General features: G+C 40.4%; 1 protein-coding gene across 1 annotated transcript; it reads right to left on the reverse strand.

Moving 5' to 3' along the window:
• Positions 1 to 54: 54 nt before the first annotated feature.
• Positions 55 to 21,025, reverse strand: SYCE3 (synaptonemal complex central element protein 3; the record flags this gene model as incomplete). Its single annotated transcript, XM_082666208.1, has 2 exons — positions 55 to 254; positions 20,917 to 21,025. 2 exons carry the CDS (start codon positions 21,023 to 21,025, stop codon positions 55 to 57), a joined length of 309 nt encoding a protein of 102 aa, XP_082522334.1.
• Positions 21,026 to 26,831: the final 5,806 nt, after the last annotated feature.

The raw sequence follows: 26,831 nt of genomic DNA on the forward strand, positions 1-26,831 counted from the left end.
AAAGAAGTTTACTGAGTAACAAGCTCTGCGCACAGCCCTGCTCCGGGGCCGCTGCTACTCTGCCAAGGCTGCTCGGGCCGTGTGGGGCGGGCGGGCCTCCTGCGCTCGCTTGGTCTCGTCGAGCAGCTCCTGCCAGTTCTTCTCCACCTCCTCCTTGCAGTTGAGGAAGGCGTCCTCCAGCCGCCGCATGGACTCCGCCAGTGTGGGGTTGGTGCGCATCACCACCATGTCGTAGGCCATCCACGTGGCCTGCACTGCAACAACCAGACAGGCCCTGGTCAGGCCACAGGGGGCTGCCGCAGCACTGGAGCCCCCGAGCGAGGGCTGGGCGCCTCCGCTCATGCCCAGCATCCTGGGGACAGGACGTGCTGAGTCACCCAGTTACTCGAAGGAGAGAAAGCGGGTTGGCCATGCGTTAGAGGGCTCATGACAACCCTATTAAAACTCCTCTCTAGGAAAACCAGTAATGAACCTTCCCTAATCTCACATAAGCCTTAACTTCTGGATACACCAGCCCACAATACTAAAAGGTTGGAGGCCAATCTGACATGAAATGTTAGGAAAAATGAGAGTAAACACAGGTCCTTACCTATCTGCAGTTCACAGCTAGTGGTTGCCGGGTGACCCCCAAGAAGTCATAACCCTGCCCAAGCTCACATACTCAGGTAGGGCTGACCACTCCCACTCCCCCAAGGCTAGAGCCTCAGGTTATCTCATGCTCATTGGCCTGGGATGCCTGCCCACCTCCACCTTGGCACCTCTCTGCTTTCAATAAGGCCAGTCCAGGGGCTCCTCCTTCTGGGAAGGTTTGCCGAGTTCCATGTTAGGTGTCCTTTGGTGCTCACCACTGCACTGACCACCTTTCTTGCTCTTTCCCTTTGAGAGCAACTTGAGGGCCGCATCCCCTGGGCCTATAGGTGAACATGTGCTTCCTGTACAAATCCAATGGTGTGTGCAGAAGCCCCACGTCCACCTCTTTCCTCTGCAGCACCCGCCCCCCACTGGTGTGGTTCTCCCCTTTAGAACTATGAAGAACAGGGTTGTCTCTCTGTGCAGTAAATACATCTCCTTAGAACTTCTCCTGTCTGGGTTAAAAAATGCTGGATACTTTGGGAAACTATGTCCTTCAGGAAATTAACCAAAGAAGAGATAGGCAGGGAATTCCCTGGCAGTCCAGTGGTTAGGACTCCGCACTTTCACTGCTGAGGCCGTGGGTTAAATCCCTGGTCAGGGAACTAAGATCCCGCAAGCAGAATGAAAAAAAAAAAGAGATAGGCAGAATGATTAATAACAAATGCACATGTATGTCTACACACAACCGAGGTCAGCAGTGTGGCAGACTTGAAGTTTTATAGAAAGTGGCATCTGTTTGTTTAGGGAAAAATTGTTAGAAGAGATACGTGCAGTACACCTCAACAGATAGAGGGCATATGATATACAGCTAGCACAGGGATTCTCGATCTTCTGGAAGTATGAGAGTCACTTGGGACACCCGTTAAAATGTAGACCACTGGCCCCTCTCAGAACTCAAAGAAGGTTCTTGTGTAGCAAGTTGGGAATGGTGCCCAGGAAGCTGCATCTTGACAAGCATCCTGGGTAATTCTGGTGCAGGAAGCCTGTAGACCACCATGTGAGGCCACCTGGGCAGCAGGTGGAGCATGGACTTGAAGCCAGGGCAGAGTCTGCTTCCCAGCTCTCCACTCACTGGCTGTGTGACCTGGAGTAAGTGATTTAAACTTACTAACCTCATCTCCTCTTATGTAAAGGACGGAAAACGTCCGGATCTCATGGCTTTGGTGTGAAGATTAAACCGATGATGTATGTAGCCTGTCTCCAACATATTAGATGCTCAAGAAAGGAGAAACTCTTACTATAAAATAAATAATTCAGGTATTCAGGACAAAGAACTAGGGTGGGTAAACAAAACAAAACAAAACAGCCCACAGAAATAAATCTCATATAGTCCTACATAGCAGCTGAAAGTCTAGTCCTGAGTTTCCTGAGCTCAAAGCAGAGAAGGAAACATGCTCGGTTATAAGATTCAGTGACCATAAAATAAAAACAAACCCATTGTTTAAGACACTTTTACCCCAAGAAAGAATTTCCTTATAGGTATATTTCATGAGAGGTGTGTAACATAATGGAAAATGTCCTTGACAACATCCCTACTTTAAATACAAAGACATTCTTCTATGTCTACAGTTGTAGGCACTGGTAAAAGAAAGCTGGTGGCACAGTACCAAAGCACACTTCAGAAAAGGCAATTCAGTGAGACACTAAAACACTATATCAAGTGCATAGCCCTCTTATGATTTGATCCAAGGGAAAAAAAAAAAAGAAAATATAGAATAGGAAGGACTCACAATCATCTGAAAATCCTTTGGAAATATATGTCGCCTGAGTTTTTCATTCATTCAATGTTTATTGCACACCTGCTCTGTGTCGGCGTTTTGCTAAGGCAGCCCTGATGATACAGCTGTCTACTGCAGGACAGACACATCCCTGCCCTCGTGAGCTTCTATACTAGTTGCAGTGGGAGGAGACAGATAATAAACATATAAGACAATTACACATTGTGAAAGGAGCTGCGAAGCAACGTGTATTGTGACAGAGAAATGGGATAGGAAGAGTCTTATTTTAGACCAGGTAGTGAGGGCAGGCCTTCTCAGAGGGTTTTTGGCTATGCAGTAGCAAAGCCAAGGTCCTAATCTCTCGAGGGGCCTGAACAGCAGATACTCTGAGAGGCTAATTAGGACTCGCCCCACAAACTCTGATAAACTGCTGGGTAGGGCCAGGTCCTCACACAGAAATTTAAAAACTGGTCAAGATGTGCACTAGATGCAGGGTTCAGTAAAGGATGAGGATAAAGTGTTCCAAAAATCTGTGTAGGAGAGGGAGGACTAACGAGGGATACAGTGAGCAGATTTATTCTGACAGTAGAAGAGGCAGAAGCAGAGAACAGGAATGACAAGGCTAGTTGAGCCAGGCGATCAAGGGATGAAGATAAGCCTGGAGTTTACAGCCCACAGGCTAATTCACATCACTGGCAAAATAGAAGAATCAACATTTTAAAATGTAAATGGTGAAGGTCTACCTCCTCAAATCTCAGGTCCCAAATGGTTTTACAGATGAGTTCCACCGAACTGTGGAAGAACAGTTAATTCTTATCTAACGTAAGTGATTCCAGAAATTAGAAAAAGAGGGAAGACTGATAAGCTGACTGTATGGACTAGTGTTAACTTTTTTTAAATTTTATTATTATTATTATTTTTTTTTTTTTAAATTTTTTGGCTGCACCACGTGGCATGTGGGATCCTAGTTTCCTGACCAGGGGTTGAACCCGTGCCCTCTGCACTGGAAGCTCCGAGTCTTAACCACTGAACTGCTAAGAAAGTCCCCTGGTGCAACTTTTTAAGAAAAGCATTTGATAGAAGTATTCCATTTACACTGTAGAAAATTTGAGAATAGAGATAAGCAAAAATAAAAACATAATTTTCCCTAAGCTGGTTTATTTTAAAACAAGACAAATATTATATAAAAAAAATTATAGGTCTGTCTCACATGAAAATAGATGTAAAATCCTAATATATGATCTAACCAAACCTAACAATGTGTTAAAATAATATGTTATGATCAAGTAGAGTTTGTAAAAGAAATTCAAGGATAGTTGAGTATCAGAGAATCAATCAGCATAATTAACCACATTAATAAAAGGGGAAATCATAGTAATATCTCAGTTAATGCAAAAAAGCAGTTAATAAAGTTTAATACTTATTTGTGATTTCAGAAAATCAAAACTAACAAATTAGGAATAGAAGGAGACATTTTAACCTAGTAAAGGTGATACACCAAAAACTTACAGCAAACATTATACTTAATGGAGAAACTGTGGATAAATTCCTTTGGGAATCAAACAAGGCTGCCTCTAATAATGTAATGGGTATTGAAGATGTTGGTAAATGGAATTTAAACATTTAAAAGAAATAAGAGATATAAGGTAAGAGATAAAACTAACAGTATTTGTAAATTATAAAAGTGTATATGAAAGAATAGAGGTCCAATAGTCAAGTCAATCTTAAAAAAATAACAGCTAAAAGGGGGGAATATACCCTATTAGATATCAAGACATCCTATAAAGCCCTGTTTTATTTATTTAGCCACACTGAGTGGCTTGTGGGATCTTAGTTCCCTGACCAGGGATTGAACCTGTGCCCTCAGCAGTGAAAGTGCGGAGTCCTAACCACTAGACCGCCAGGGAATTCCCTAAAGCCCTTTTTTAAAAAAATAAGTGTGGTACAGACAAACAGACCAATAAAAGAAAATAGTATGCTCGGAGATAGACCTAAGTTTATATGGAATTTAGTATATGATGAAAGTAACAGTAAAAAATCCTTCAGAAATATACGTCTCCTGAAAAAAGGACAGTATACTCCAGATGGATTAAAGACATAAATATGAAAGATAAAATAACATTTATAGATCAAAATTTAGCAGAATACCTGTGATCTAGGGACTTCTTAAAAACCACAAACCAAATGTCATGAAGAACCTAGGGGTAAGACAGGAATAAAGACACAGACCTACTAGAGAATGGATTTGAGGATATGGGGAGGGGGAAGGGTAAGCTGTGACAAAAAACAAAACAAAACAAAAACAAAACCACAAACCATAAGGCAAAATATTGGTGAATTTCTTTTTATCAAAAAATTTTTTTCTACTAAGGACAACATGGACAAAATTTTCATACAAATGATAGAAGAAATTTACAATCTTAAAACTGATAATGGGTTAATATCTAGAATATACAAGAAATTACTTCAGGGCTTCCCTGGTGGCACAGTGGTTGAGAGTCTGCCTGCCGATGCAGGGGACGCGGGTTCGTGCCCCGGTCCGGGAAGGTCCCACATGCCGCCGGGCGGCTGGGCCCGTGAGCCATGGCCACTGAGCCTGGGCGTCCGGAGCCTGTGCTCCGCAACAGGAGAGGCCGCGACAGTGAGAGGCCCGCGTACCGCAAGAAAAAAAAAAAAAAAAAGGAATTACTTCAAATCAAAAGAAATTCAGTAACAACAACAAAACCCTGGAAAATAACAAGTGTTGGTGAGGACGTGGAGAAACTGGAATGCTTGTGCATTGCTGGTGGGGTTGTAAAATGATGCACCATTGTGTAAAACAGTTTGACATTCTTCAGGAAGCTAAATATAGAATTACCATATGACCTAGCAATTCTACTCCTACATAGTGTCCCAAACAATAAAGAATGGGCACTCAAACAAATACTCGTATACACATGTTCATAGTGGCACTATTCACAATAGTTAAATATTGGGACACAACCCAAATATCCATCAGTGGATGAATACACGGAATATATTTTAGCTATATAAAGGAATAAAGTACTCAGAATATGCTACAATATGGGTGAAACTTGAAAATACTATGTTAGGCGAAAGAAGCCAGAAACAAAATGTCACATATTATATGATTCTCTTACATGAAATACCCAGAACAGGTAAATACATAGAGAATGGAAACAGGTTGGTGGTTGCCAGGGGCTGGGAACTGAGGTATGGGAGTGACTGCTTAATGGGTACGAAGTGTCTTTTTTGCGTGATGAAAATGTTGTGGAACTTGACAGAGTTGGTGGCTGCACAAAATTATGAATGTATTAAATGCCACTGAATGTATACTTTAAAATAGTTAATTTTATGTGAATTCACTTTGGTAAAAATTTATTTAAATATTAGATGTAGATATTATAATTATCTTCATTTTTCAAAAGTGGAAACGGACAGAGAGGTTAAGCAGCTTGCCCAAGTCATACAGCTAGTAAGTAGCACAGGCAGGATTTAACCCAAGTAATCAAGCACCCGTGTCCATGTTTTTAGCTGCTTATGGTACACTGCTTCTGACATTCCCTAAGAAGAAACCCAAAAGACTAACAAGCATTTGAAGAGAATCTGGAATTCATTAGACAAGTAAAAATGAAAACAATCAGATATCACTTTACACCTATTAGTCTGGCAAAATTAGAAAGCTGGATAATATCAAGTGTCTGTGAGCTCGTGGGATCTAAGAACCCCAGGCACTGCTGGTTGGAACAGAGTCTGACTCAGCCGTTCTGTGAGGTCATCTGGTAACCCCTAAAATGATTACACAGGTCCTTGAGCATAGATGTGTGAAGATGTTCATTGTAGCATTGTTTTTGGTGACGAAGAGTTGTAGGCAATCTAGGTGTCCATCACCGGGAAGAATGGAGAAGCAAGAAGTAGTGGCTCACCATGGAATAAATACTATATTGCAGTTAAAAGTAATAGATAACATGTACACATGGCTACTCAAATAGGTCTTCATAACATAGTCGTGAGTTTAAAAAGTAAGATACAAGCTGGAGATATAAAACAAAAAGTATGAATTTTACAGAAACACATAAAAGGGGATATACCAAAAAAAGGAATGAAAAAAAGAGCATAAATAAACAAATAAGTGAGGATTGTTACATGGGCCAGTGACGCTAACACGCTATGAACTGAGAAGTATGGTTGTCAACCTTTCTGCCAGAGAACCATAAAGAGAAACAAACTAACAAATAAACCAGACTCATTAGGAAATAACAAGTGGGGATACACTGAGGCAGACAGGCATGGAAGAGAACAAAGTCAATCACAAATATAGAAAACATACTATATTCTCTTCACTGTGCCAGGCAAGTGGGTACCAAGGGAAACAAGCACATCCCAAATACGATTTCACTGTTAGCACTGAACTAGGCAAGGGAGATGCCAGGAGGCTTAAGACACAAGCTTTCTCAAAATGCATAAAAAGTCAGGGAGTTAAGACACATCATTCAATTGAAAAAATATCTATCAAGCACCTAGTATGGGTCAGCACCTGTTTAAGTTCTGGGGACAGAGCAGTGAGAAAAAATGTCAAAAAGTCTTTGTTCTCATGACCATTATATACTAAATAACAAGAAACTTACATAGTGCCTATAGTAAACTTACACAGTGTGTTCGAAGGTTAACAGGTGCTAAGGAGAAAAATAAAGCAGTGAAGGAGGGTTGAGGATGCTAGGAAAAAAGGATCTGCAATTTCAAGAAGGGTGCTCGGGAAAGACTTCACTGAGGAAGTGACCTTTAAATTAACTTTTTTTTTTTTTTTTTTTTTCCGTTACGCGGGCCTCTCACTGTTGTGGCCTCTCCCACTGTGGAGCACAGGCTCCGGACGCGCAGGCTCAGCAGCCATGGCTCACGGGCCCAGCCGCTCTGCGGCATGTGGGATCTTCCCAGACTGGGGCACGAACCCACGTCCCCTGCGTCGGCAGGCGGACTCTCAACCACTGCGCCACCAGGGAAGCCCTAAATTAACTTTTGATGAATAGAAGTTCTTAACATTAGTGTAGTTCAATTTCTCAATCTTTTATTCTGTATTTAGCACTTTTTGCCTTTTGTTTAGAAAATTCTACCCAACCTTCAAAGTTGCAAAGATATTCTCCCCTATTTTCTTCCCAAACTTTAAAATTTATTTTCGATAATTAAGCTCTCATCACTCTGAAGCTACTGTGTGTTTGTGTGTGTGCAGGGATCCGTTTTAAATTTTTATTCTTATTCATAACCAATTTTTCCAGCTTACTTGTTAAATAGTCCCTTCTTTCCTCCACTGATCTTCCATGTCACCTGTGTTACGTATAAAACTTTGTGTGTGTGTGTATCTGTTTCTGGGCTCTCTGTTGTACTCCATTGCTCAACTTGTCTATTCCTGAGCCAATATGACACTGTCAATTATATAGTTTTATAATAAACTTTGCTAACTGTAGGGTGAATCCCCTGTCCTTGTCTTTCTCAGAAGTATCTTAGCTACTTTTGGCTCTTAAGTCTCCAATAAATGTTTTATTTTTTTTTAATTAATTGATTTTTTAATTTTTGGCTGCGTTGTGTCTTCGTTGCTGTGCGTGGGCTCTCTCCAGCTGCCGCAAGTGGGGGCTACTCTTCGTTGCGGTGCGCGGGCTTCTCATTGTGGTGGCTTCTCTTGTCGCGGAGCACCGGCTCCAGGCACGCGGGCCTCAGCAGTTGTGGCACGTGGGCTCCAGAGCACAGGCTCAGTAGTTGTGGCACACGGACTTAGTTGCTCCGTTGCACGTGGGGTCCCCCTGGACCGGGGCTCAAACCACTGCAGGCGGACTCCCAACCACTGCAATACCAGGGAAGCCCAAGTCTCCAATAAATGTTTTAGAATCAACCTGTCAAGTTCCACGAAAAACCCTATTAGGATTTTTATTAGAACTACTTTGAAGCCTTGGATGGAATTTGGGGAGAATGAACACATTTATTATATTTTCTTTCTACTCATGAAGGTAGCTATAGCTCCATTTATTTTGGTCTTTAATATCTGTTAGTCAAGCTTTGTAACTTTCTGCATATAGGCCTTGCATATTTCTTGTTAAACTTCTTCCAAGGTAATTCATAGATGTACGTGTTTGTGTTACTGTTATTGTTGCTATTATAAATGGTGCCTTAAAAAAATATGTTCTAATTCTTTGCTGCAGGTATAGAAAAATGCAATTAACTTCTGTACATTGATTTTATATTCAGCCACCTTGCTAAGCTTTATTATTTCCAATAAGATGTGTTTTATGTTCTACATAATAAATTCGGTAATTAGCTCCACGTTGGCCCCAGTAGTCCCTACCTTCTGGTAGTCACACCCTTCTGTAGTTCTCTCACATGGTGCCAGCGTTGATCCACGTGACCAACAGGTTATGGCAGAAGTGATGGTATGTCACTTCCAAGATTAGATGATAAAAGACTGTATCTTCTGTCTTGGGTTCTCTCTCTATTATATATATAAATATTTCTTGGATCATTTGCTCTGAGGGAAGTTATTACATGACCAGCCCTGTGGAGAGGCTGCAGAGAAAGCCTCCTGCCAACAGCTACGTGAGCTTGGAAGGAGACTCTCCAGCATCCAGTCAAGTATCCAGAGATTGAAGCCATGACCTACAACTTGACTGCAAACTCATGAAAACCACATCCAGAACCACGCAGCTAAGCCATTCTCAGATTCCTGACCCTCAGCAATTGTGATAATAAATGTTTCTTGTTTTAACCTGCTAAGTTTGGGTTAATTTGTAATGCAGCAAATAGATAACTAATACAGATTTTGGTACTGAGAGTATGGTGCTGCTGTAACAAAAACCTAAAATGTAAGAGTAGCTTTGGAATGGGACAGTTGTTGGAAGCTAGAAAACTGTAAAGATTTTGAGGAGAGCATTAATGAAAGTTTAAAGTGCCTCAAACTCACTGTTCATAGGATTTTGGATTTTGAGGAGGCTGCATCCGACATCATCTATGGTCCTTGGAGATGTAAATATGTTGACTCTTGTTTCTGTGGACTTTCACTAACAGTGGCTTATCATCTCATGTATTTATTGGTTAGGTCATTGCTGAGCTAGCTCCCAGTGTCCTCTACACTGCTACAGAATCTTTCTAAAACACTTATCTCTTCATGTCATTCCACTGCCTAACTTTCTTCAGTTATTCCCGTTGCCTGTAGGATGATTTCTTGGTGTGGCACACGAAATCTTTCATGATCTGACCCCAGATGATTCATTTAGATTTACTCTCTATCACTTCCACTTATAGTGTATTCAACAGTAATTGAACCCTAAGTCCAACCAGCTTTCTTATTCTTTTGTTCCTTGGCACAAACTGTTCTTTTTGTCTGAAAGCCTTCCCTGCCACCTGTCTATCTGGGGAACTCCTCACAATACTTCAGAGAAATGCTCCATACCTCCTCTTAAAAAATTCCACAATTTACTACACAGATTTCAGCCACTCATCCAAAATCTCATTGAAATTTTAATATCCTTTTATTATAGCAATTAACACAGTATATTGCATTTATGTGTCTGTACATTTATTTCTCCATTAGATTATAAGCAATTTGCGCTCAGGGCTTGGCATAGGTGGTTATTTAGAAAGTGTTTGTTGGGACTTCCCTGGTGGCCCAGTGGGTAAGACTCCATGCTCCCAGTGCAGGGGGCCCAGGTTTGATCCTTGGTCAGGAAACTAGATCCCACATGCATGCCGCAACTAAGAATCCACATGCTGCAACTAAGACCCAGCGCAGCCTAAATAAATAAATTAATAAATATTTTTTAAAAATAGTGTTTGTTGAACAAATGAATGAATGAATGAACAGTGCTTTAACCCCTCAGTCTTTGAGCTCTGGGATTATATTTTTCCGGCTTTACTGAAGTATAATTGACAAATAAAAATTGTATATATTTAAGGTGTACGATGTGATTTTTTTTTTTTTTTTTTTTTTTGCGGTACGCGGGCCTCTCACTGTTGTGGCCTCTCCTGTTGCGGAGCACAGGCTCCGGACGCGCAGGCCCAGCGGCCATGGCTCACGGGCCCAGCCGCTGCGCAGCATGTGGGATCTTCCCAGACCGGGGCACGAACCCATGTTCCCTGCATCAGCAGGCGGACTCTGAACCACTGCGCCACCAGGGAAGCCCCGATGTGATGTTTTGATATTGTATGCATTGTGAAGTGATTATCAGCATCAAGCTAATTAACATTTCCATCACCTCACAGTTATGTGGGTTTTTTTTTTTTTTGGTATGGAGAGAACACTTAAGATCTACATTTGTAGAAAATTTCAAGTATACAATATCATATTAGCTGTAGTCATGATGCTGTACATCTCCAGAATGCATTCTTCTTGCATAATTTCCTGGATATATACCCAGAAGGGGAATTGCTGATCATGTGGTAGTTCTATTTTTTTTTTTTTTTTTTTTTGCGGTACGTGGGCCTGTCACTGTTGTGGCCTCTCCCGTTGCAGAGCACAGGCTCCGGACGCGCAGGCTCAGCGGCCATGGCTCACGGGCCCAGCCGCTTCGCGGCATGTGGGATCTTCCCGGACCGGGGCACGAACCCGCGTCCCCTGCATCAGCAGGCAGACTTTCAACCACTGCGCCACCAGGGAAGCCCCTCGGTAGTTCTATTTTTAATGTTTTGAGAAACCTCCATACTCTTTTCCATAACGGCTACACCAGTTTATATTGGTACATTATACCGTTTGCATTGGCTCTGTGATTATATTTTTGACATATAAAACTGGCCCTGGGCTTCCCTGGTGGCACAGTGGTTGAGAATCTGCCTGCCAATGCAGGGGACCCGGGTTCGAGCCCTGGTCTGGGAAGATCCCACATGCTGCGGAGCAACTAGGCCCGTGAGCCCCAACTACTGAGCCTGCGCGTCTGGAGCCTGTGCTCCGCAACAAGAGAGGCTGCGATAGTGAGAGGCCTGTGCACCACGATGAAGAGTGGCCCCCGCTTGCCACAACTAGAGAAAGCCCTCGCACAGAAACGAAGACGCAACACAGCCAAAAATAAATAAATAAATAAATTTAAGACATATGTCAATATTAAAAAAAAAAAATTGGACAATCTCTTAAAAAAAAAACAAAAAAACCCTGGCCCTTCCCACTCAGCATGTTCATAAGTGAACTCACTCTTCCCCACATCCTTCTAAACCTGCTATTCTTTCTGTATTCAGAAACTCTCATCTCTTCACTTTTCTCCTTTCCTCTTTCATTCAGCTAACTCATGTTCATATTTTAGTCTTAGCTGAGAAGTAATTTACTCGAGGAGGCCTTCCTTGGCTCCTTATATCAAATTAGGTTCCACTTTTGGCTACCCATAGCACCACGTAGATTATTCAGTCCTAACACTCATAGAAATCTATTGTAACTACTTGTTTAGTTATTTTTCCTCTTCACATGATCGTCAGCTTCAGGAAGAGGCACCCTACAACAGTGCAGCTGGAGGGCTGCCCATCGCGGGAAGGGAAATTATCAGATATTTTGGGGACTATTAGACACTGGCTCTGAACTGACATTAATTCCTGGTGACCCAAAACATCGCTACCAGTGTAGTGATCTACCAGTCAGAAGAGGGGCTTATGGAGGTAAGGTTATCAATGGAGTTCTAGCTGAGGTCTGTCTCACAGTGGGCTTAGTGGGCTTCTGAAGCCACTTTATGGTAATTTTCTCAGTTCCAGGATGCATAATCGAAATATATATACGCAGCAACTAGGAGAATCCCCACATTTGTTCCCTAATCCACAGAGTGAGGGCTATTTGGTAGGAAAGACCAAGTGAAAACCACTAGAACTGCCTCTACCTATGAAAGCAGTAAACTAAAAGCAACACTGTATTCCTGGAGGGATTGCCAAGATTATTACCACCATTAAGGACTTGAAAGATGCAGGGGGTAACTCCACCACAGTCCCATTCAACTTGCCTGTTTGGTCTGTACAGAAGACAAGTCTGAGAGAATGACAGTGGATTATTGTAAACTCAGTCAGGTGGTGACTCCAATTGCAGCTGCTGTTCCAGATGTGGTTTCATTGCTTGAACAAATGAACACATCCCCTGGTACCTAGTGTGCAGCTATTGATCTGAAAAATGCTGTTTTCTCTATACCTCTTAGTAAACACCACCTAAAGCAGTTTGGTTTCCACTGACAAGGCTAACAATACATTTTCATTATCCTAATTCAGGTATAGCAACTCTCCAGCTCCTTAGTTGCCTCTCCCTTCCACAGGACATCAAGCTCTTCCATTATATTGATATTATGCTGACTGGACCTGGTGAGCAAAGGAAGCCAGACACAAGTGTATACACTGTGATTCCATTTATATGAAACTCTAGGCAAGTATATCAGTTGTTGCCTGGTGCTGGGGAAGGAAGAGTGGGAATTAACTGGGGAGGGGCAAAAGGAAACGCTTTGGAGAGATAGAAATAATTTGTACTTTGACAATAGTGTTAGTTATACTGGTGTATACATTTTGCAAAACTCAGTGAACATTACACTTAAAATATTTATTTTATTATTTATTTATACCTAAATAAAGGTGACTTAAAAGCAATAAAAAACAAGAACACTATTTATCAGTACTTATGGGTTGCAATGACATATCTAGAGATAAATGCACAGCTCCAAATGTTTTCATAACTTAAAAAGGAATAAAAATAAATGGATAAAGCATTTAACTCAAAGTTTTACTAAAACAATAATAAAATTTTAGGGAAGGCAGGATGAAGAAAGCCCAGAAATCCAATTAATTTAGAATGTAGAAAAACAAATGCATATTAAGATGCTTTCCCTGCCCATATGCCCTTCTCTGAGACTCTGTCTTCATCCACAGGTCCTACAGATGCGTTGAGCTTAAACTTCCATATTATCACCCATGTGGCCTAGCCTAGCCACTCATGAATGATGTACATTATTGCATACTTTGTAACCTTTAAAAGTAACAGACTGGATGTATACATAGCATCTTGGAAAGAGCTGACACACATAATTCTGAATGAAAAAAAAGTATGAAAAATATATAATCATTTATAGAAATTTAACATAAATTTACCATTTATGGAAATTTCAAATAAATGTATAAAATAGCAATATACATTTCACAAGAACATACACACACAAAAAGTACACATTAGAATTGTTGCCTACGGGTGGAGAGAGGAAAGGGAATGGAGCATGGGGACCGAAGGGGATAAATCAAAAAATTAAACTAGTAGTGCCCTGCATGGACCAATGATCATAATGTATCACAAACTGAGAAGTATGATAAAATCAATTCTCTACATCTGAGGTTGAAAATAAAGAGACAAGAAAATTGTTATACAACAGCATAATCAGGGAACAGGGCGACAGTCTTGAGGCACTGACACAAAGTAAAATGGAAAATAACAAAGAAATAAAATGGATTACAGAGATGATGATGAAGATAAGACAAAAAGAGACAGACAATATGGATAACTGGAATTTCTGAAGAAATAAACCAAATAAATAGAATTAAAAGTATCCAAAGATATGATAACTGAATAAGATCTTATAAAAAATACTCAAATCAGGCTTCCCTGGTGGCTCAGCGGTTAAGAATCCACCTGCCAATGCAGGGGACACTGGTTCGAGCCCTGGTCCGGGAAGATCCCACATGCAGCGAAGCAACTAAGCCTGTGTGCCACAACTACTGAGCCTGTGCTCTAGAGCCTGCAAGTGACAACTACTGAGCCCGCGAGCCTAGAGCCCGTGCTCCACAACAAGAGAAGCCACCGCAATAAGAAACCTGCGCACCACAACAAAGAGTAGCCCCCGCTCACCGCAACTAGAGAAAGCCCGCGCACAGCAATGAAGACCCAAAGCAGCCAAAAATAAATAAATAAATAAAATAAAATAAATAAATAAAAAATACTCAAATCTACGGCTCTAGAGATCTAACATGTCCTAGGAAATATGTCAGAGGGTATTAACACCAATCTTATGCTGGTGAAGTATAGAACTCCAAGAATAAAGAAAGAATCTTACAGGCAGAAAAGTCATTTTTAAGAGGCAGAGTGTTTCACACATCTTCACAGTGCCACTAAATGCTGAAAACATATTTTACGTTATAAAGAAAATAATTATATACCTAACCAAGTTACCATCCAGATATAAACATAGATATATTCTTAAGCATTTATGAATTCAAGGAATACAATGTCCAACGCTATAGTTACTAGGTTTAACTCTTTGAATTATTTGAATACAGAATGTGTGAGTCTCAACAACCTTAGGAATTATGATTACAGAATAGAGTGTAAATGTTCTAAATGTTATTGTTAATGTAAACATTATTTGTACTTGATAATATACAAATACAGGTAATAGTATAACGAAGGACAGTTGTGTCTCAGTTTCTTTACTTGTAAATAGGGATAATAACAATCCCTATATCTCAAAAATTGTTGTGAGGATTAAATAAACAAATTCATATAGTGCTTAGTATAGGATATAGCAATTAATAAGGCATAAATACTACTGATTAGTGTTATTAGATCCTGAATAAAGATAAAAGATACAACTAAAAATAAAAAAAAGATACAACTGAAGAAATAACACTAATTTCCTTAATGTTTCCCCACAAACTTTCTTAATTTTAGTATAGGTTTTATGGTGAAGAAATATTTATTTTAAGTAAAGAATTTCTTCAGTTTAAATTCTTAAGTAAAATTAAAGGTAGTACTCTTTATTTTAAAAGTAGCTTGTATAGTATGATTCCATTTTCATTAAAGTGTATCTGTCAAAAAAAGATTCCTCTATGCATCCCGTATTGTTCCATTATTCTGTTTTTGCATAGAGAGAGACTTGGAATCATGTTTGCCAGTGTTAACAGTAGTTAATTCTGAGTGGCTGGATTTTGCTGATTTTAAACTTTTCTTGTAATTTTCTATTTAATTTACTTTGGATTTTAAAAACAATGTACATGCAACATTTCTTTTAAAAATCATTGTTTATTTAATAATTATCAACTTATGAATTATTAATAATATTTATTAAATAATAAACATGATTATTCATTACAATCATCTAATAATAGTTATTTATTTTAAAATGCTAATAATGCTATATATAGCAGTAATCTAATAAATTAGGAAATACTGATGAAATGGATGAAGTGGGAGGATAAATGAAATACACAAACTGACACAATCTTAAAGCATTAACCAAAGAAGAAATTGAAAAAGTTATCAGAAGTTATCTCTAGCAGTTTCACCATTAACTGTTCAATGAAGAGTTGTTTCCAAATACTATACATATAATTTCAGAATACAGAAAAAGATAGAAGACTCTAGAGGCTGAGTAGAGCTGGATATTACTACAGTTTGACCAAGTGCCTTTGAGCAAGTTATTTATTTATTTATTTATTCTGGCCGTGTTGCACAGCCTGTGGGATCTTAGTTCCTTGACCAGGGATTGAACCTGGGCCCTGGCAGTGAAACCGCTGAATCCTAACCATGGGATCACCAGGGAATTCCCTGAAAAAGTTATGTAAACTCTGTAAGCTCTAATTTCCTCCTCATATGTAAAGTGGAAACAATAATAGTGTCTCTCCCCCATAAACTTGTTAGGAAGAATAAATGAGATAATGTGTGTAAAGCATATGGTAAAGAGACCAATACATGGTAAACAATAAACATAAGCTATTAATAATAAAATTACTACTATTATTATTATTAGAATAATACAAAATATCCAAGAATCTACAGCCTTCCTGTACACTAGTATTAATTATGTAGTAAATAAAATAGAAAAACACCCCATTTATAATAGGAACAGAAACACAGAAGTAAATGTACTGAAAACTCTGGAGAGTGCCCCCTTTGACGGCATATATACTAAAATTGGAATGATACGGAAAAGATTGGCATGGCCGCTGTGCTAGGATGACATGCCAATTTGTGAAGTATTTCACATTTTTATGTAATGAACAGCATGATGACTATAGTTAACCAGACTGCATTGTATATTTGAAAGTTACTAAGGGAATAGTATCTTTAAAGTTTTCATCGTAAGGGAAAAAATAACTTGTAACCATGTGAGGTGGTGGATATTAACTACATGCATTATGGTAATCATTTTGCAATATATACATATATCAAGTCATTATGTTATACAATCTAAACTTATACAATATTATATGTCAATCATATCTCAATAAAACTGGAAAAAATAAAATAAAATCGAAGGCAAAAAAAATCTGGAGAAAAATATTGCAAAACCCTTTGAGACATGTTAAAGACATGTTAAAGAACACTGGAATAATTGGAGAGGAATAGCACATTCCTACCTGAGAATGCTTAATGTTAAAAATATATCATTCTTGGGCTTCCCTGGTGGCGCAGTGGTTGAGAATCTGCCTGCCAATGCAGGGGACACGGGTTCAAGCCCTGGTCTGGGAAGATCCCACATGCCGCGGAGCAACTAGGCCCATGAGCCACAACTACTGAGCCTGCGCGTCTGGAGCCTGTGCTCCACAACAAGAGAGGCCACGACAGTGAGAGGCCCGCACACCGCGATGAAGAGTGGCCCCCGCTTGCCACAACTAGAGAAAGCCCTCGCACAGAAACAAAGACCCAACACAGCCAAAAATAAATAAATAAATAAATATTTAAAAATATATATATATCATTCTTTCTATATTAATGTATAGGTTTAACACAATTCCAAATAAAATATTAAATGAATCTATTACTCATCTGGAGAATAAACATGTGAGAATAGGTATAAAAAGAAAAAAGGAAAGAAAAAAGAATAATGAAGGGGAACTCACTGATTAATAATAATGAAACCAGTGTGATAAGCCATAAAACCTAACATATTATATAACAGGTTAGCTATCTCTGCTCTACTATATATAAAAACTTCATGAGTAATAAAGAAATTACTTCTAAACTAACAGGACAAGATGGGATAGATTTGGAGATGAGGGAAACCAAGTTAGAATCTCTCCTTCTACCCGAGAAATTTTACATTCTCAAGGCTCACCCCCATAAGGCATTCTACAGCTAAATCTGTACTGTATCCTAGGTCATGAGTTGACTTAAGCTCAAGAGAACAGAAAGAGAAACTTTAAGCCTTGGAGTCAAGATGATTTGGCTTTTTAATATTGCTGAAGTTATGCATATATACTTAATAGTTTAAGCACATATATTTATATAAATACATACAAATATGCACACTTACATTTATTCGCTGGTTGGTGCTTTTGATAGTTGATGACTGCTTGTTTGGTGATTTTCCTTGCCCTGTGTGGTCACTGGAAAAATTGGGCAAGAGCCTTCCCAGGGGCAACAGAGGCCAAGAACTTACGTGTTGGGCTTCACTTTAAATTTAACCTAAAGGGTAAGGGTGTGAGATTCATCATGGCCCCAAATCATGCTACTTCTGTCAACAATATTTATCCTAACTTGACCTAGAGACACTATGACAAAATAGTTCTGCTGCTTACACTTCAGGTAGAAAATATTTTATTGTTCTCAACCGTTGGATTTGAGTCCGTGGACCCAAGAACGTACTGTTTACTTAAGAAATTACAAAAGGTAAACTTTACAAAACATTTTAATACTATTTAACCTGTGGTTGCTTATATGTTGATAAAAACATATCTTCACCAGCTGATAAACTGCTAAAGAAAAAATTTGAAAGATGTATATTGCCCCCCAAATTAGACAACTGTGCAGAACATTTATATAAAAATAGAATAATAAAAAGAGGAAAATATGTGCAACTAAAACGAAGGAAAGAATAAGCTAAAGGGGAAATAATGGACCTTCCATCAACTCAAGGAATGTGACGTGGAAAAGCACCAAGGGGAGGGGATGTGGAATCATGCACAGCAGAAGCCTCATTCATGCCAAGTAGATGCAGGCTACATTTGTTTTATTTCTGTGAGAAAGGAAGTACACAAGCCTTCCAGGATGTGCAGATGCTTAAATACAATAGTTGAATCTATCAAACAATTTCAGGTTTACTTAGAAAACTTAAAAGACAAATTTTTAAAATTGTCAAAGCTAAGTCTTTTATGTGACTTGTTTCCATATAAACACCAGTCAACCTTGTCTCTAAGGTGAGAGAGCATTGTTTTTACAACACTACTACCTTAGTAATATCATCTTAGCAATATTAACTTTTATTATTACTTAATAACTTACTTAACTATTACCTTAATTACTGTTGGAATTATTTGCCAAAAAGAGAGACTCTAGTGAATCTAAATAAAAATGCAGTACACAGCCTGGTTCCTTTGGCACACCAGATAGTTTAGAATTAAATGTTTAAAAAAACAAACAGGATTTCCCTGGTGGCGCAGTGGTTAAGAATCCGTCTGCCAATGCAGGGGACACGGGTTCGAGCCCTGGTCCGGGAAGATCCCACATGTCGCGGAGCAATGAAGCATGTGCACCACAACTACTGAGCCTCTGCTCTGGAGCCCGTAAGCCATAACTACTGAGTCTGTGTGCCACAACTACTGAAGCCCACGTGCCTAGAGCCTGTGCTCCGCAGCAAGAGAAGCCACCGCAATGAGAAGACTGTGCACTGCAACAAAGAGTAGCCCCCGCTCGCCACAACTAGAGAAAGCCTGTGTGCAGCAAAGAAGACCCAATGCAGCCAAAAATAAATAAATAAATTTATTAAAAAAAAAAAGAAAAAACAAACACAAAGTAGAAGAAAATATAAATGACTATTTCACTGATCTTGGATTAGGGAAAGGTTTTCTAGGCATCACAGCAATGGGAATAAATCAGAAAAGAAAATATTGATACATTTTTACTACATATGACTTCTGTTTACCAAAGCTTCGTATACAAAATTAAAGGAAAATAACAAACTGGGAAAAATATTTACTACAATTTTGAACAAGTCTTAATACATAAAGAGCTCTTACAAATCAATAAGAGATGCTATCACAGAAATCTGTTATTCTCTTATTGTTCTCAGTGCCAAGCCTGAGGTAACGCTAGCCCCTTTTTAGCCTTTAGTTCTGCAAAACATTCCTAATTGGCCTTCCTGCCTCTAGTCTTCCCTCTCCGAACCATCTCTCACACTGCTACCAGAGGTATCTTTTCAAAAGGCAAGTGTCTTCCTTGAAATCCCAAATGGCTCCCTATCACCTGAACAAGAAAGGTAAACCTCTTTAGCTTGGCGCTGAAGACCCTTCTTCTCACCTTTTCAGCCTCTTCTTTCTTTGGCCTGCCTCCTTGTGAATCTCATGCACTAATATGACTTCTTGACTATGCCAGTCTTTCCCACACGGGCACACAGCCTTGGCTATCTCCTCCTACCCATGGGCCCTACCCCATCTGTCCAATCCCTGCTGCTTCCCTAGTGCTCTGCTCTGTTCAAAGCCTCACTTGCTTCCCCAGGCAGTCAGCCTCTCCTTCTTCTCTGCTCCCTCCCTGGTACTTGGTATACACCATTATTAGCATTTCCCAGGTTATAATTTTAACATAAAGTTAAAATGTGCTTTAATTTTAATTTATATATTTAAATTATAATTAGTCATCTTGATGTCTGTTTCTGGCCCCTGCCCACTTCTTCTAATGAAGGAGCATCTCTATTCAACTTTGTATTCTTAGAAAAGCACATAGTAGGTGCTTAGTAAATGCTGTTAAATAAGAGACTATTTAATTAGATTGAAGGAATTAAATAACTTATAGTGGAAAATGAATTATAGAACATTTTAGCAAGGTATATATAAGACTTTCAAGTACATGGGCACAAAATTGCAAACATTTCTAAGCAGAAATTTTCTGAAGACTGTTGTAATAAATGGAGATTATTTATAAACTAATAATGTCCTTAAAAATAATTTGTTTTCATTTGAGTAAAGTATGCAGGCTTTCTAAAATTTGTTTTACATTATGGTTTTCTCTAGCAAAACTTAGGCTCACACAATTATAAGAATTACACATATTCTGAACTAGTAAAGAACAAATTAAAAACTTATAATGGTATCACTACCACTGCTAGTTACCGCTTAGTGGAAACATGTTGAATAAAATAACAGACAAACATTTTTTTCCAAAAATGGAGAAATTTGTTGAACTCTACTGCTGCTTCATTACACTGGCTGTACCTCCCATTTCAGCACCTCGCCAGTCTTAGCACTATTTCTCTGAACTCTTCTTATTTAAATGATTCACAGAAAGTATGTTCCAACTTTGTTCACAGGTGTTATATTAACATAATTTGTCATTTGCTGAGTACTTGAGCTTGGGTATGGTACTGTGTGCCCAGTTACAAAAGAAGAAGTCACTATTTCTGCCCTCAAAAAGATAACAGCCCATTTGCAGAAATAAGATGCAAACGCACATAAAATAATCAGAAAACAAGTCAAGGCAATATTCAGAGGTTCGTGTAAAATCTTGTGGTACAGTAGTTATATGGTGCAGAAGTTGAAAAGTAGTCAGGCAAGACCTGGTTGAGAAGGCCCTTGATTTGAGCTTAGAAGTGTAGGGAGGATTTGAGCTCTTGGAAAGAAGGGTGAAGGTACCCTGCCTGGGAAAACATCTTACCTGAGATTTTTTCCATCTCTTCCAATAGCTTTTCCAAGTCTTTATTCAGGTCTGACAGCATTTTCAGCATGTTTTCATAGTTTCTTTCACCAGGGTCAGAATCAGCCATCTAGGCAGTGCACAGAAAGAAGATGCAGTGAGACAAACCAGTGTTTCAATTCTAGCTCCACTACTCACAGCTGGGTAGCCCAAGCCGGAAAACTTAGGTCATCTTTAACTCCTCTTATCTTCCTGACCTAAGGGGTCACTGAAACTCACCAATTTTATTTGTTTATGGAATAAACATTAAATCATCTATGGGTCAGGAAGGGTCAGTGCTTGAGAGTCACCAGTAAACTGAATCCTGCCCTTGTGGAGATCATAGCCTGGCCCAGTTCTTTAAAGTCTCTCCTATCACTGCCTTCCTCCCTCTCTCCAAGGTTGCTGCTTTAATTGAGGTCCATTCCATTATCCACCATTGATTACAGATTTACTGGGCATCTACTATGTGCCAGACATCTACTATGGCTCTGGGGACACTGCAGCATATCTGAGGATCCAAATAGACTGGATGCTGTCATGGAGCTTCCATTCCAGGGAGAGAGACTGATAATAGCCAAGTTAACAGTTTCATAAAGATACCTTCAGTTTGTGGTCACTGCTACAAAGAAAATAAAAAGGATGGTGTAATAAAGATTTTTCATGGGGAGAAATGCTTTGGCTTGTAAAGTCCAAGAAGTCCTTTCTAATGAAGTGACATTTGAACTGCCATTTGAATGACAAAAAGGAGTTGTCATGTGAAGATCTAGGGGAAGAGTTCTAGACAGAGGGAATGGCTCAAGAAAAAGTGGGAGTGTCCCTGGTGTGTTTTAAGGAATAGAGAATGGGGCTGAGGAGAAGAGTGGTAGGACATGAGATCAACTAAGTAGGCAAGAACTTTGGTTTTATTTTGACAGTGCGGAAAAGCCACTGGAGGTTGAGAGAGCAGGGGATTATGTGATTATGTTTTAAGGTAACAGCAGACTTCAGCTGCTGTTTGGAAAATGGACTGCTGCAGAAGGCTGAGAGGAGGAAAGAGTGGGAAGACCAATTAGACAGGAGAGCACTAAAGTGGTCTAGAGATGACAGTGGCTTGGACTTCGGTGATAATATGAATAGTGAGAAGTGAAGTGTTCTGGTTATATTTTGGAAGATAAACCAACAGAACTGGGTACAGGACTTGTGTCAAGGTTTGCAGGGGCAAGTGATGGGAAGAGAGAAAGTAAAATGACTTCTAATTTTGGTGAGAACAACTTAATGGATGGTGGTGTTATTAACTGAAATGGGGAAGAGTAGGAGAGGAGCAGATTAGAAGGTAAACCAGGTGCTTTTCTTTTTTTTTAGGCTGTGCCGTGTGGCATGTGGGATCTTAGTTCCCGGACTAGGGCTCAAACCCGTGCCCCCTGCAGTGGAAGCTTGGAGTCTTAACCACTGGACCACGAGGGAATTCCCAGGTGCTCTATTTTGAACATGTTACTACTATGAGATGCCTATTAGGCCTCCAACTGGAGATACAAATAGGCGGTTGAATACATGGGCCTGGAGTTCAGGAGATAGGTTGAAGCTAAAAATATAAAGTTTGGAACTAGTGGTACAAGCTCTCTTCATCTTTCACTTGGACTATTGTCATAGACTCCTAACTGGTCTCCCTGCTTGTAGCTTCCTCCTGTCCAATCTATTTTCCAGTTCACTCCCAGAGTGACCTTTCCTAACGTACAAAACTAACCATGTCACACTGTTTGAAATCCTTCAATAGCTCCTATTTCTTTCAGGATAAAATACAACCTCTTTACTATAGATATAAGATCCTTCATAAGCTAGCTCCCGACTGCCCCTGTTCTCATCTAGTTCCAAGATGTGACAAAATAGCTGAAAGTCTTAAGAGATCCAAAATGTAATGAGATATTATTAAATATAATAATAATCTCTTGTAAATAGAGATTATTATTTACAAGAGATGTAATGAAAAGATATCCATGAAAATAACACAAAACTCTGGAAAGTTAAAAATCTCTACAGTTTTCTTACAAAAGAGTTAAGGAAGTACAAAATGGAGTAAAATAATTCTATCACGTGGGTGGTTACAAAAATCTACGTGAAGGCAAAGAAGTAGGTAATTACATACTTCATATCTAAGTCGTGTGGACTGCTTGCTCAATTCATTAAGTTATAAAGTTCCACTTATATTATTTTATCCATACATTCAACACTTATTTATTGAGTACTATTTTAGATCTGAAGATACAGCAGTGAACAAAACATTAAAATCCTTGAACAAGATTAATGAGTGAAATAAATACAAGGAGGGGATAAGTACTAAAGAAAAAAAGTTAACTGGAGGTGGAGGGTGGGAGAGAGTATGTACAGGGTAGTGGCTGTACTTCAGATAAGTGTGCAGGGAAGGCCTTGCTGAAGTGATTTTGACTAGAGAGCTGGAGGAAGTGAGAGAATGGTGAGCCATACAGATATGTTGGGGAAAGTGCATCCCAGGCAGAGGAAATAGTAAGAACAAAGGCCCTGAGCTAGGAGCCTGCTGGATGAGCTGGAGGAAGAGCAATAAGGGTGGTATAGTTGGTGTAGAGAGAATGAAGTGAAGAGTAGTAGAAAATAAGGTCAAAACTTGGTGGGTGAAATTGAGGTGGGCCTTAGAGACCACTGAAAAGACTGGTTTTTTCTTTGAGTGAGATGGGAGCCTGGAGGGTGATAATCTGATTTACATGTTAATAAATCACTAGATTGAGAATAGCTATATGGACATGGGTGGAGGCAGGGAGACTAGTTAGGAGGAGGTCACTGGAATAATGCAGGTGAGAGATAACAGCTCAGATCAGCACAGGACTGACGCAAGTAGTGTGAAGGAGGGCCGTTCAGGGTATATTTTGAGGGCAGGGCTGACAAGATTTGCTGATGAGTCAGTGTGAAGTCAGGGACAATGCTAGGGTATTCGACTGGGCAACCAGAAATGCTGGTACAATTAACTGAGACGGAGGAAGACTGGAAGAAGATAGTTTGCATGGGAAAGAAATAACTCAGTTTTGAACATATTAAGATACTTATGAGGCATCCAAGTGGGAATGGTGAGTAGGCAGCTGAATAAATGAATTCAGGGGAGAAGGTAGGCTAGAGATAGAAATTTGGGAGTCATCAGCATATAGGCGATATTTAAAGACATGAGAATGGGAGAGATCAAGGGAGAAAACACAGATGGAGAAGAGGCCCAACATCAAGACTGGGGAGATGCAAAGGAACCAGCCAAAGAGACTGAGGAAGAGGGGCCAGAGAGGCAGAAGGAGAACCAGGAGGGTCATGTTTCGGAAGTCAAGTGCAGACTGTTACAGAGTCACTGAACCCCAGCCAATGTCCTCTGATCATTATGAAATCTCAGCAAGCTGAGAAGACAACTCTAAAAAGCACAAGACACTGGGAACTATACTCAATATTTTGTAATAACCGATAAGGAAAAGAATCTGAAAAAGAATGTAAATATACATACATAAAACTGAATCACTGTGCTGTACACCTGAAACTAACACGACATTGTAAATCAACTATACCTCAATTTAAAAATAAATAAATAAAGTAAAAATAAAAAGTACAAGAGAAGGAAACTCTAAAAATCATATGGGTGAATAACTTATAATTCTGGGAAGGTAGGGAATAAAGATAGGAAATATTAAGAGCATAAAAACTAGAATTACAGGTTTCCCCACTATCCAAAAGTAGAGCGTTTGTATAAAACCTTTCATAAGCCAAAATGGCATAAGGCAAAGAAGCAATTACCTTAGGACACATCTTGCTAATGAACGCACAAAATAAACCAAGATAAAGCACAGATGCTCACAGACAAAGTTCAAAGCTGTGGCAGCCTGATGCTGAGATGCAGAGTGTAGTTCCCCGGGAATGCGCTTGGCGGTGCTACTCTCAGGGCTGGGGTGCACACTGCCTCTATACGGCTCGCTGCAAAACAAATGCAGGACGCTATTTTCATTTTTTACCTTTTTTTTTTTTTTATAAAAGCCAAAATCCTCTTCATATTTCTTTTGGTTAGTGAAACAGGTACTAATGTAGCATTTTCATAAAAGTGGAGTGGTGTAAAGTGAACTTTCACAAAGCAGGGGATACCAGGGAAGTCCTGACTATCTGTTATTATATGCATTTGAATGTTTAAGAGAATCGGGTCTACCAGAGTAGCAGCTCAGCTTTGTCATTGGAGTTTAAAATGTGAAATTGATTATGGGTTGTAATTTTAAGTCACAGTCTTAGTAAGTTTATAGGAGTTCTAGGACATTTAAGAGAACTTGAGGTTTACAATATTTGTAAATTTTACTTATAATTTTTATAAGAATTACATGGGGACTTCCCTGGTGGTGCAGTGGTTAAGAATTTGCCTGCCAACGCAGGGGACATGCATTCGATCGCTGGCCCGGGAAGATCCCACATGCCGTGGAGCAACTAAGCCCGTGCGCCACAACTACTGAGCCTGCGCTCTAGAGCCCGCGAGCCACAACTACTGAAGCCCACTTGCTGCAACTACTGAAGCCTGCGCACCTAGAGCCCGTGCTCCGCAAGAGAAGGCCCCACTTGCCGCAACTAGAGAAAGTCCACGAGAAGCAATGAAGACCCAACGCAGCCAAAAAAACTTTTTTTTTAATTAAAAAAAAAAAGAATTATATAAGAAGGTAGGATGGTTTGTTATTAAGACAACTGAGGTACTTAAAGAAGTAGAATACATTAAGTTTATTATTAAAAGTTTAAGTTTGTAAATGGAACAAAAACACTGTTACTATTAAAAATATGCTAGACCTAGAATAAGATTAAAAGTTTAGAATAAGATAATCCTATTTAGGGACTTCCCTGGTGGCGAAGTGGTTAAGACTCCACACTCCCAGTACAGGGGGCCCAGGTTCCATCCCTGGTCAGGGAACTAGATCCCACATGCATACCGCAACTAAGGAGCCGGCGAGCTGCAACTAAGAAGCCCACCTGCCACGGCTAAGACCTGCCACAACCAAATGAATAAAAAAAATAAATATTAAAAAAAAAGAACTGATGGATCACTAGACAAAACAGATAGGGCATGCAAACTTCGACGTGGAGGGTAGAAAAAAACAGGAGATAGTGAGAAGGTGGTACAGAGTAAAAGTTTTTTGTTTTTTAAATTAACAAAGGCAGAGACTTGCCTGTCTTTGGTCTGTGTGGAAAGGATTAGCTGTACAGAAGGCTGAAGAATCAGGAGAAAGGGTTGCGGATGGCGCAGGGACTGGTCACCTTACCCTACGGAGGGAAGGGAAGGTAAAGAGGTACGGGTGGAGTCAGGTGGGTAAAGGGCCAGGTAAGTCCCTGTTCAAGCTCGAGGTCTCCAGCTTGCCTGCGAACGGCAATGAAAAGGTTTTTTCCTGAGAACGGATGGTCGGCAGAGGTGCAGCAGAGGAGCAGTGGCAGGAACGGCTGAGGCCGCACGGCTGCTCGTATTCTCAGGACCCTGGGGGGCGCAGAGCCCACGGGCGGAGTGTAACCGGCCTGGGAACTGAAGCGTGCGCGCGGTGGAGGCACGACGAAGGCGCGAGGAAGAGGAGAGGTGGGTACGGAGCGCAGGCCCCGAGGGGCAGGGAGCTGAGGGCGGGGCGGGTGGGCTGGGGACGGAGCGCGAGCCACCTGGAGGGATGCAGGCCGCGGCAGGGCCCCTGGGATCTCGGGGGGGGGGCGGGCCCGGCAGGCGGACCCAGGGAAGGGTGAGCTGAGTGAAGGCGGGAGGCCACGCCATCTGGGCCCACGGCCTTCCCGCCACGCCACCTGGGCCCACGGCACTCCCGCCACGCCATCTGGGCCCACGGCCTTCCCTCCACGCCATCTGGGCCCACGGCCTTCCCTCCACGCCATCTGGGCCCACGGCACTC

Source organism: Grampus griseus (genome assembly GCF_964374135.1).
Source record: "Grampus griseus genome assembly, chromosome: 11".
Lineage (NCBI taxonomy): Eukaryota > Metazoa > Chordata > Mammalia > Artiodactyla > Delphinidae > Grampus > Grampus griseus.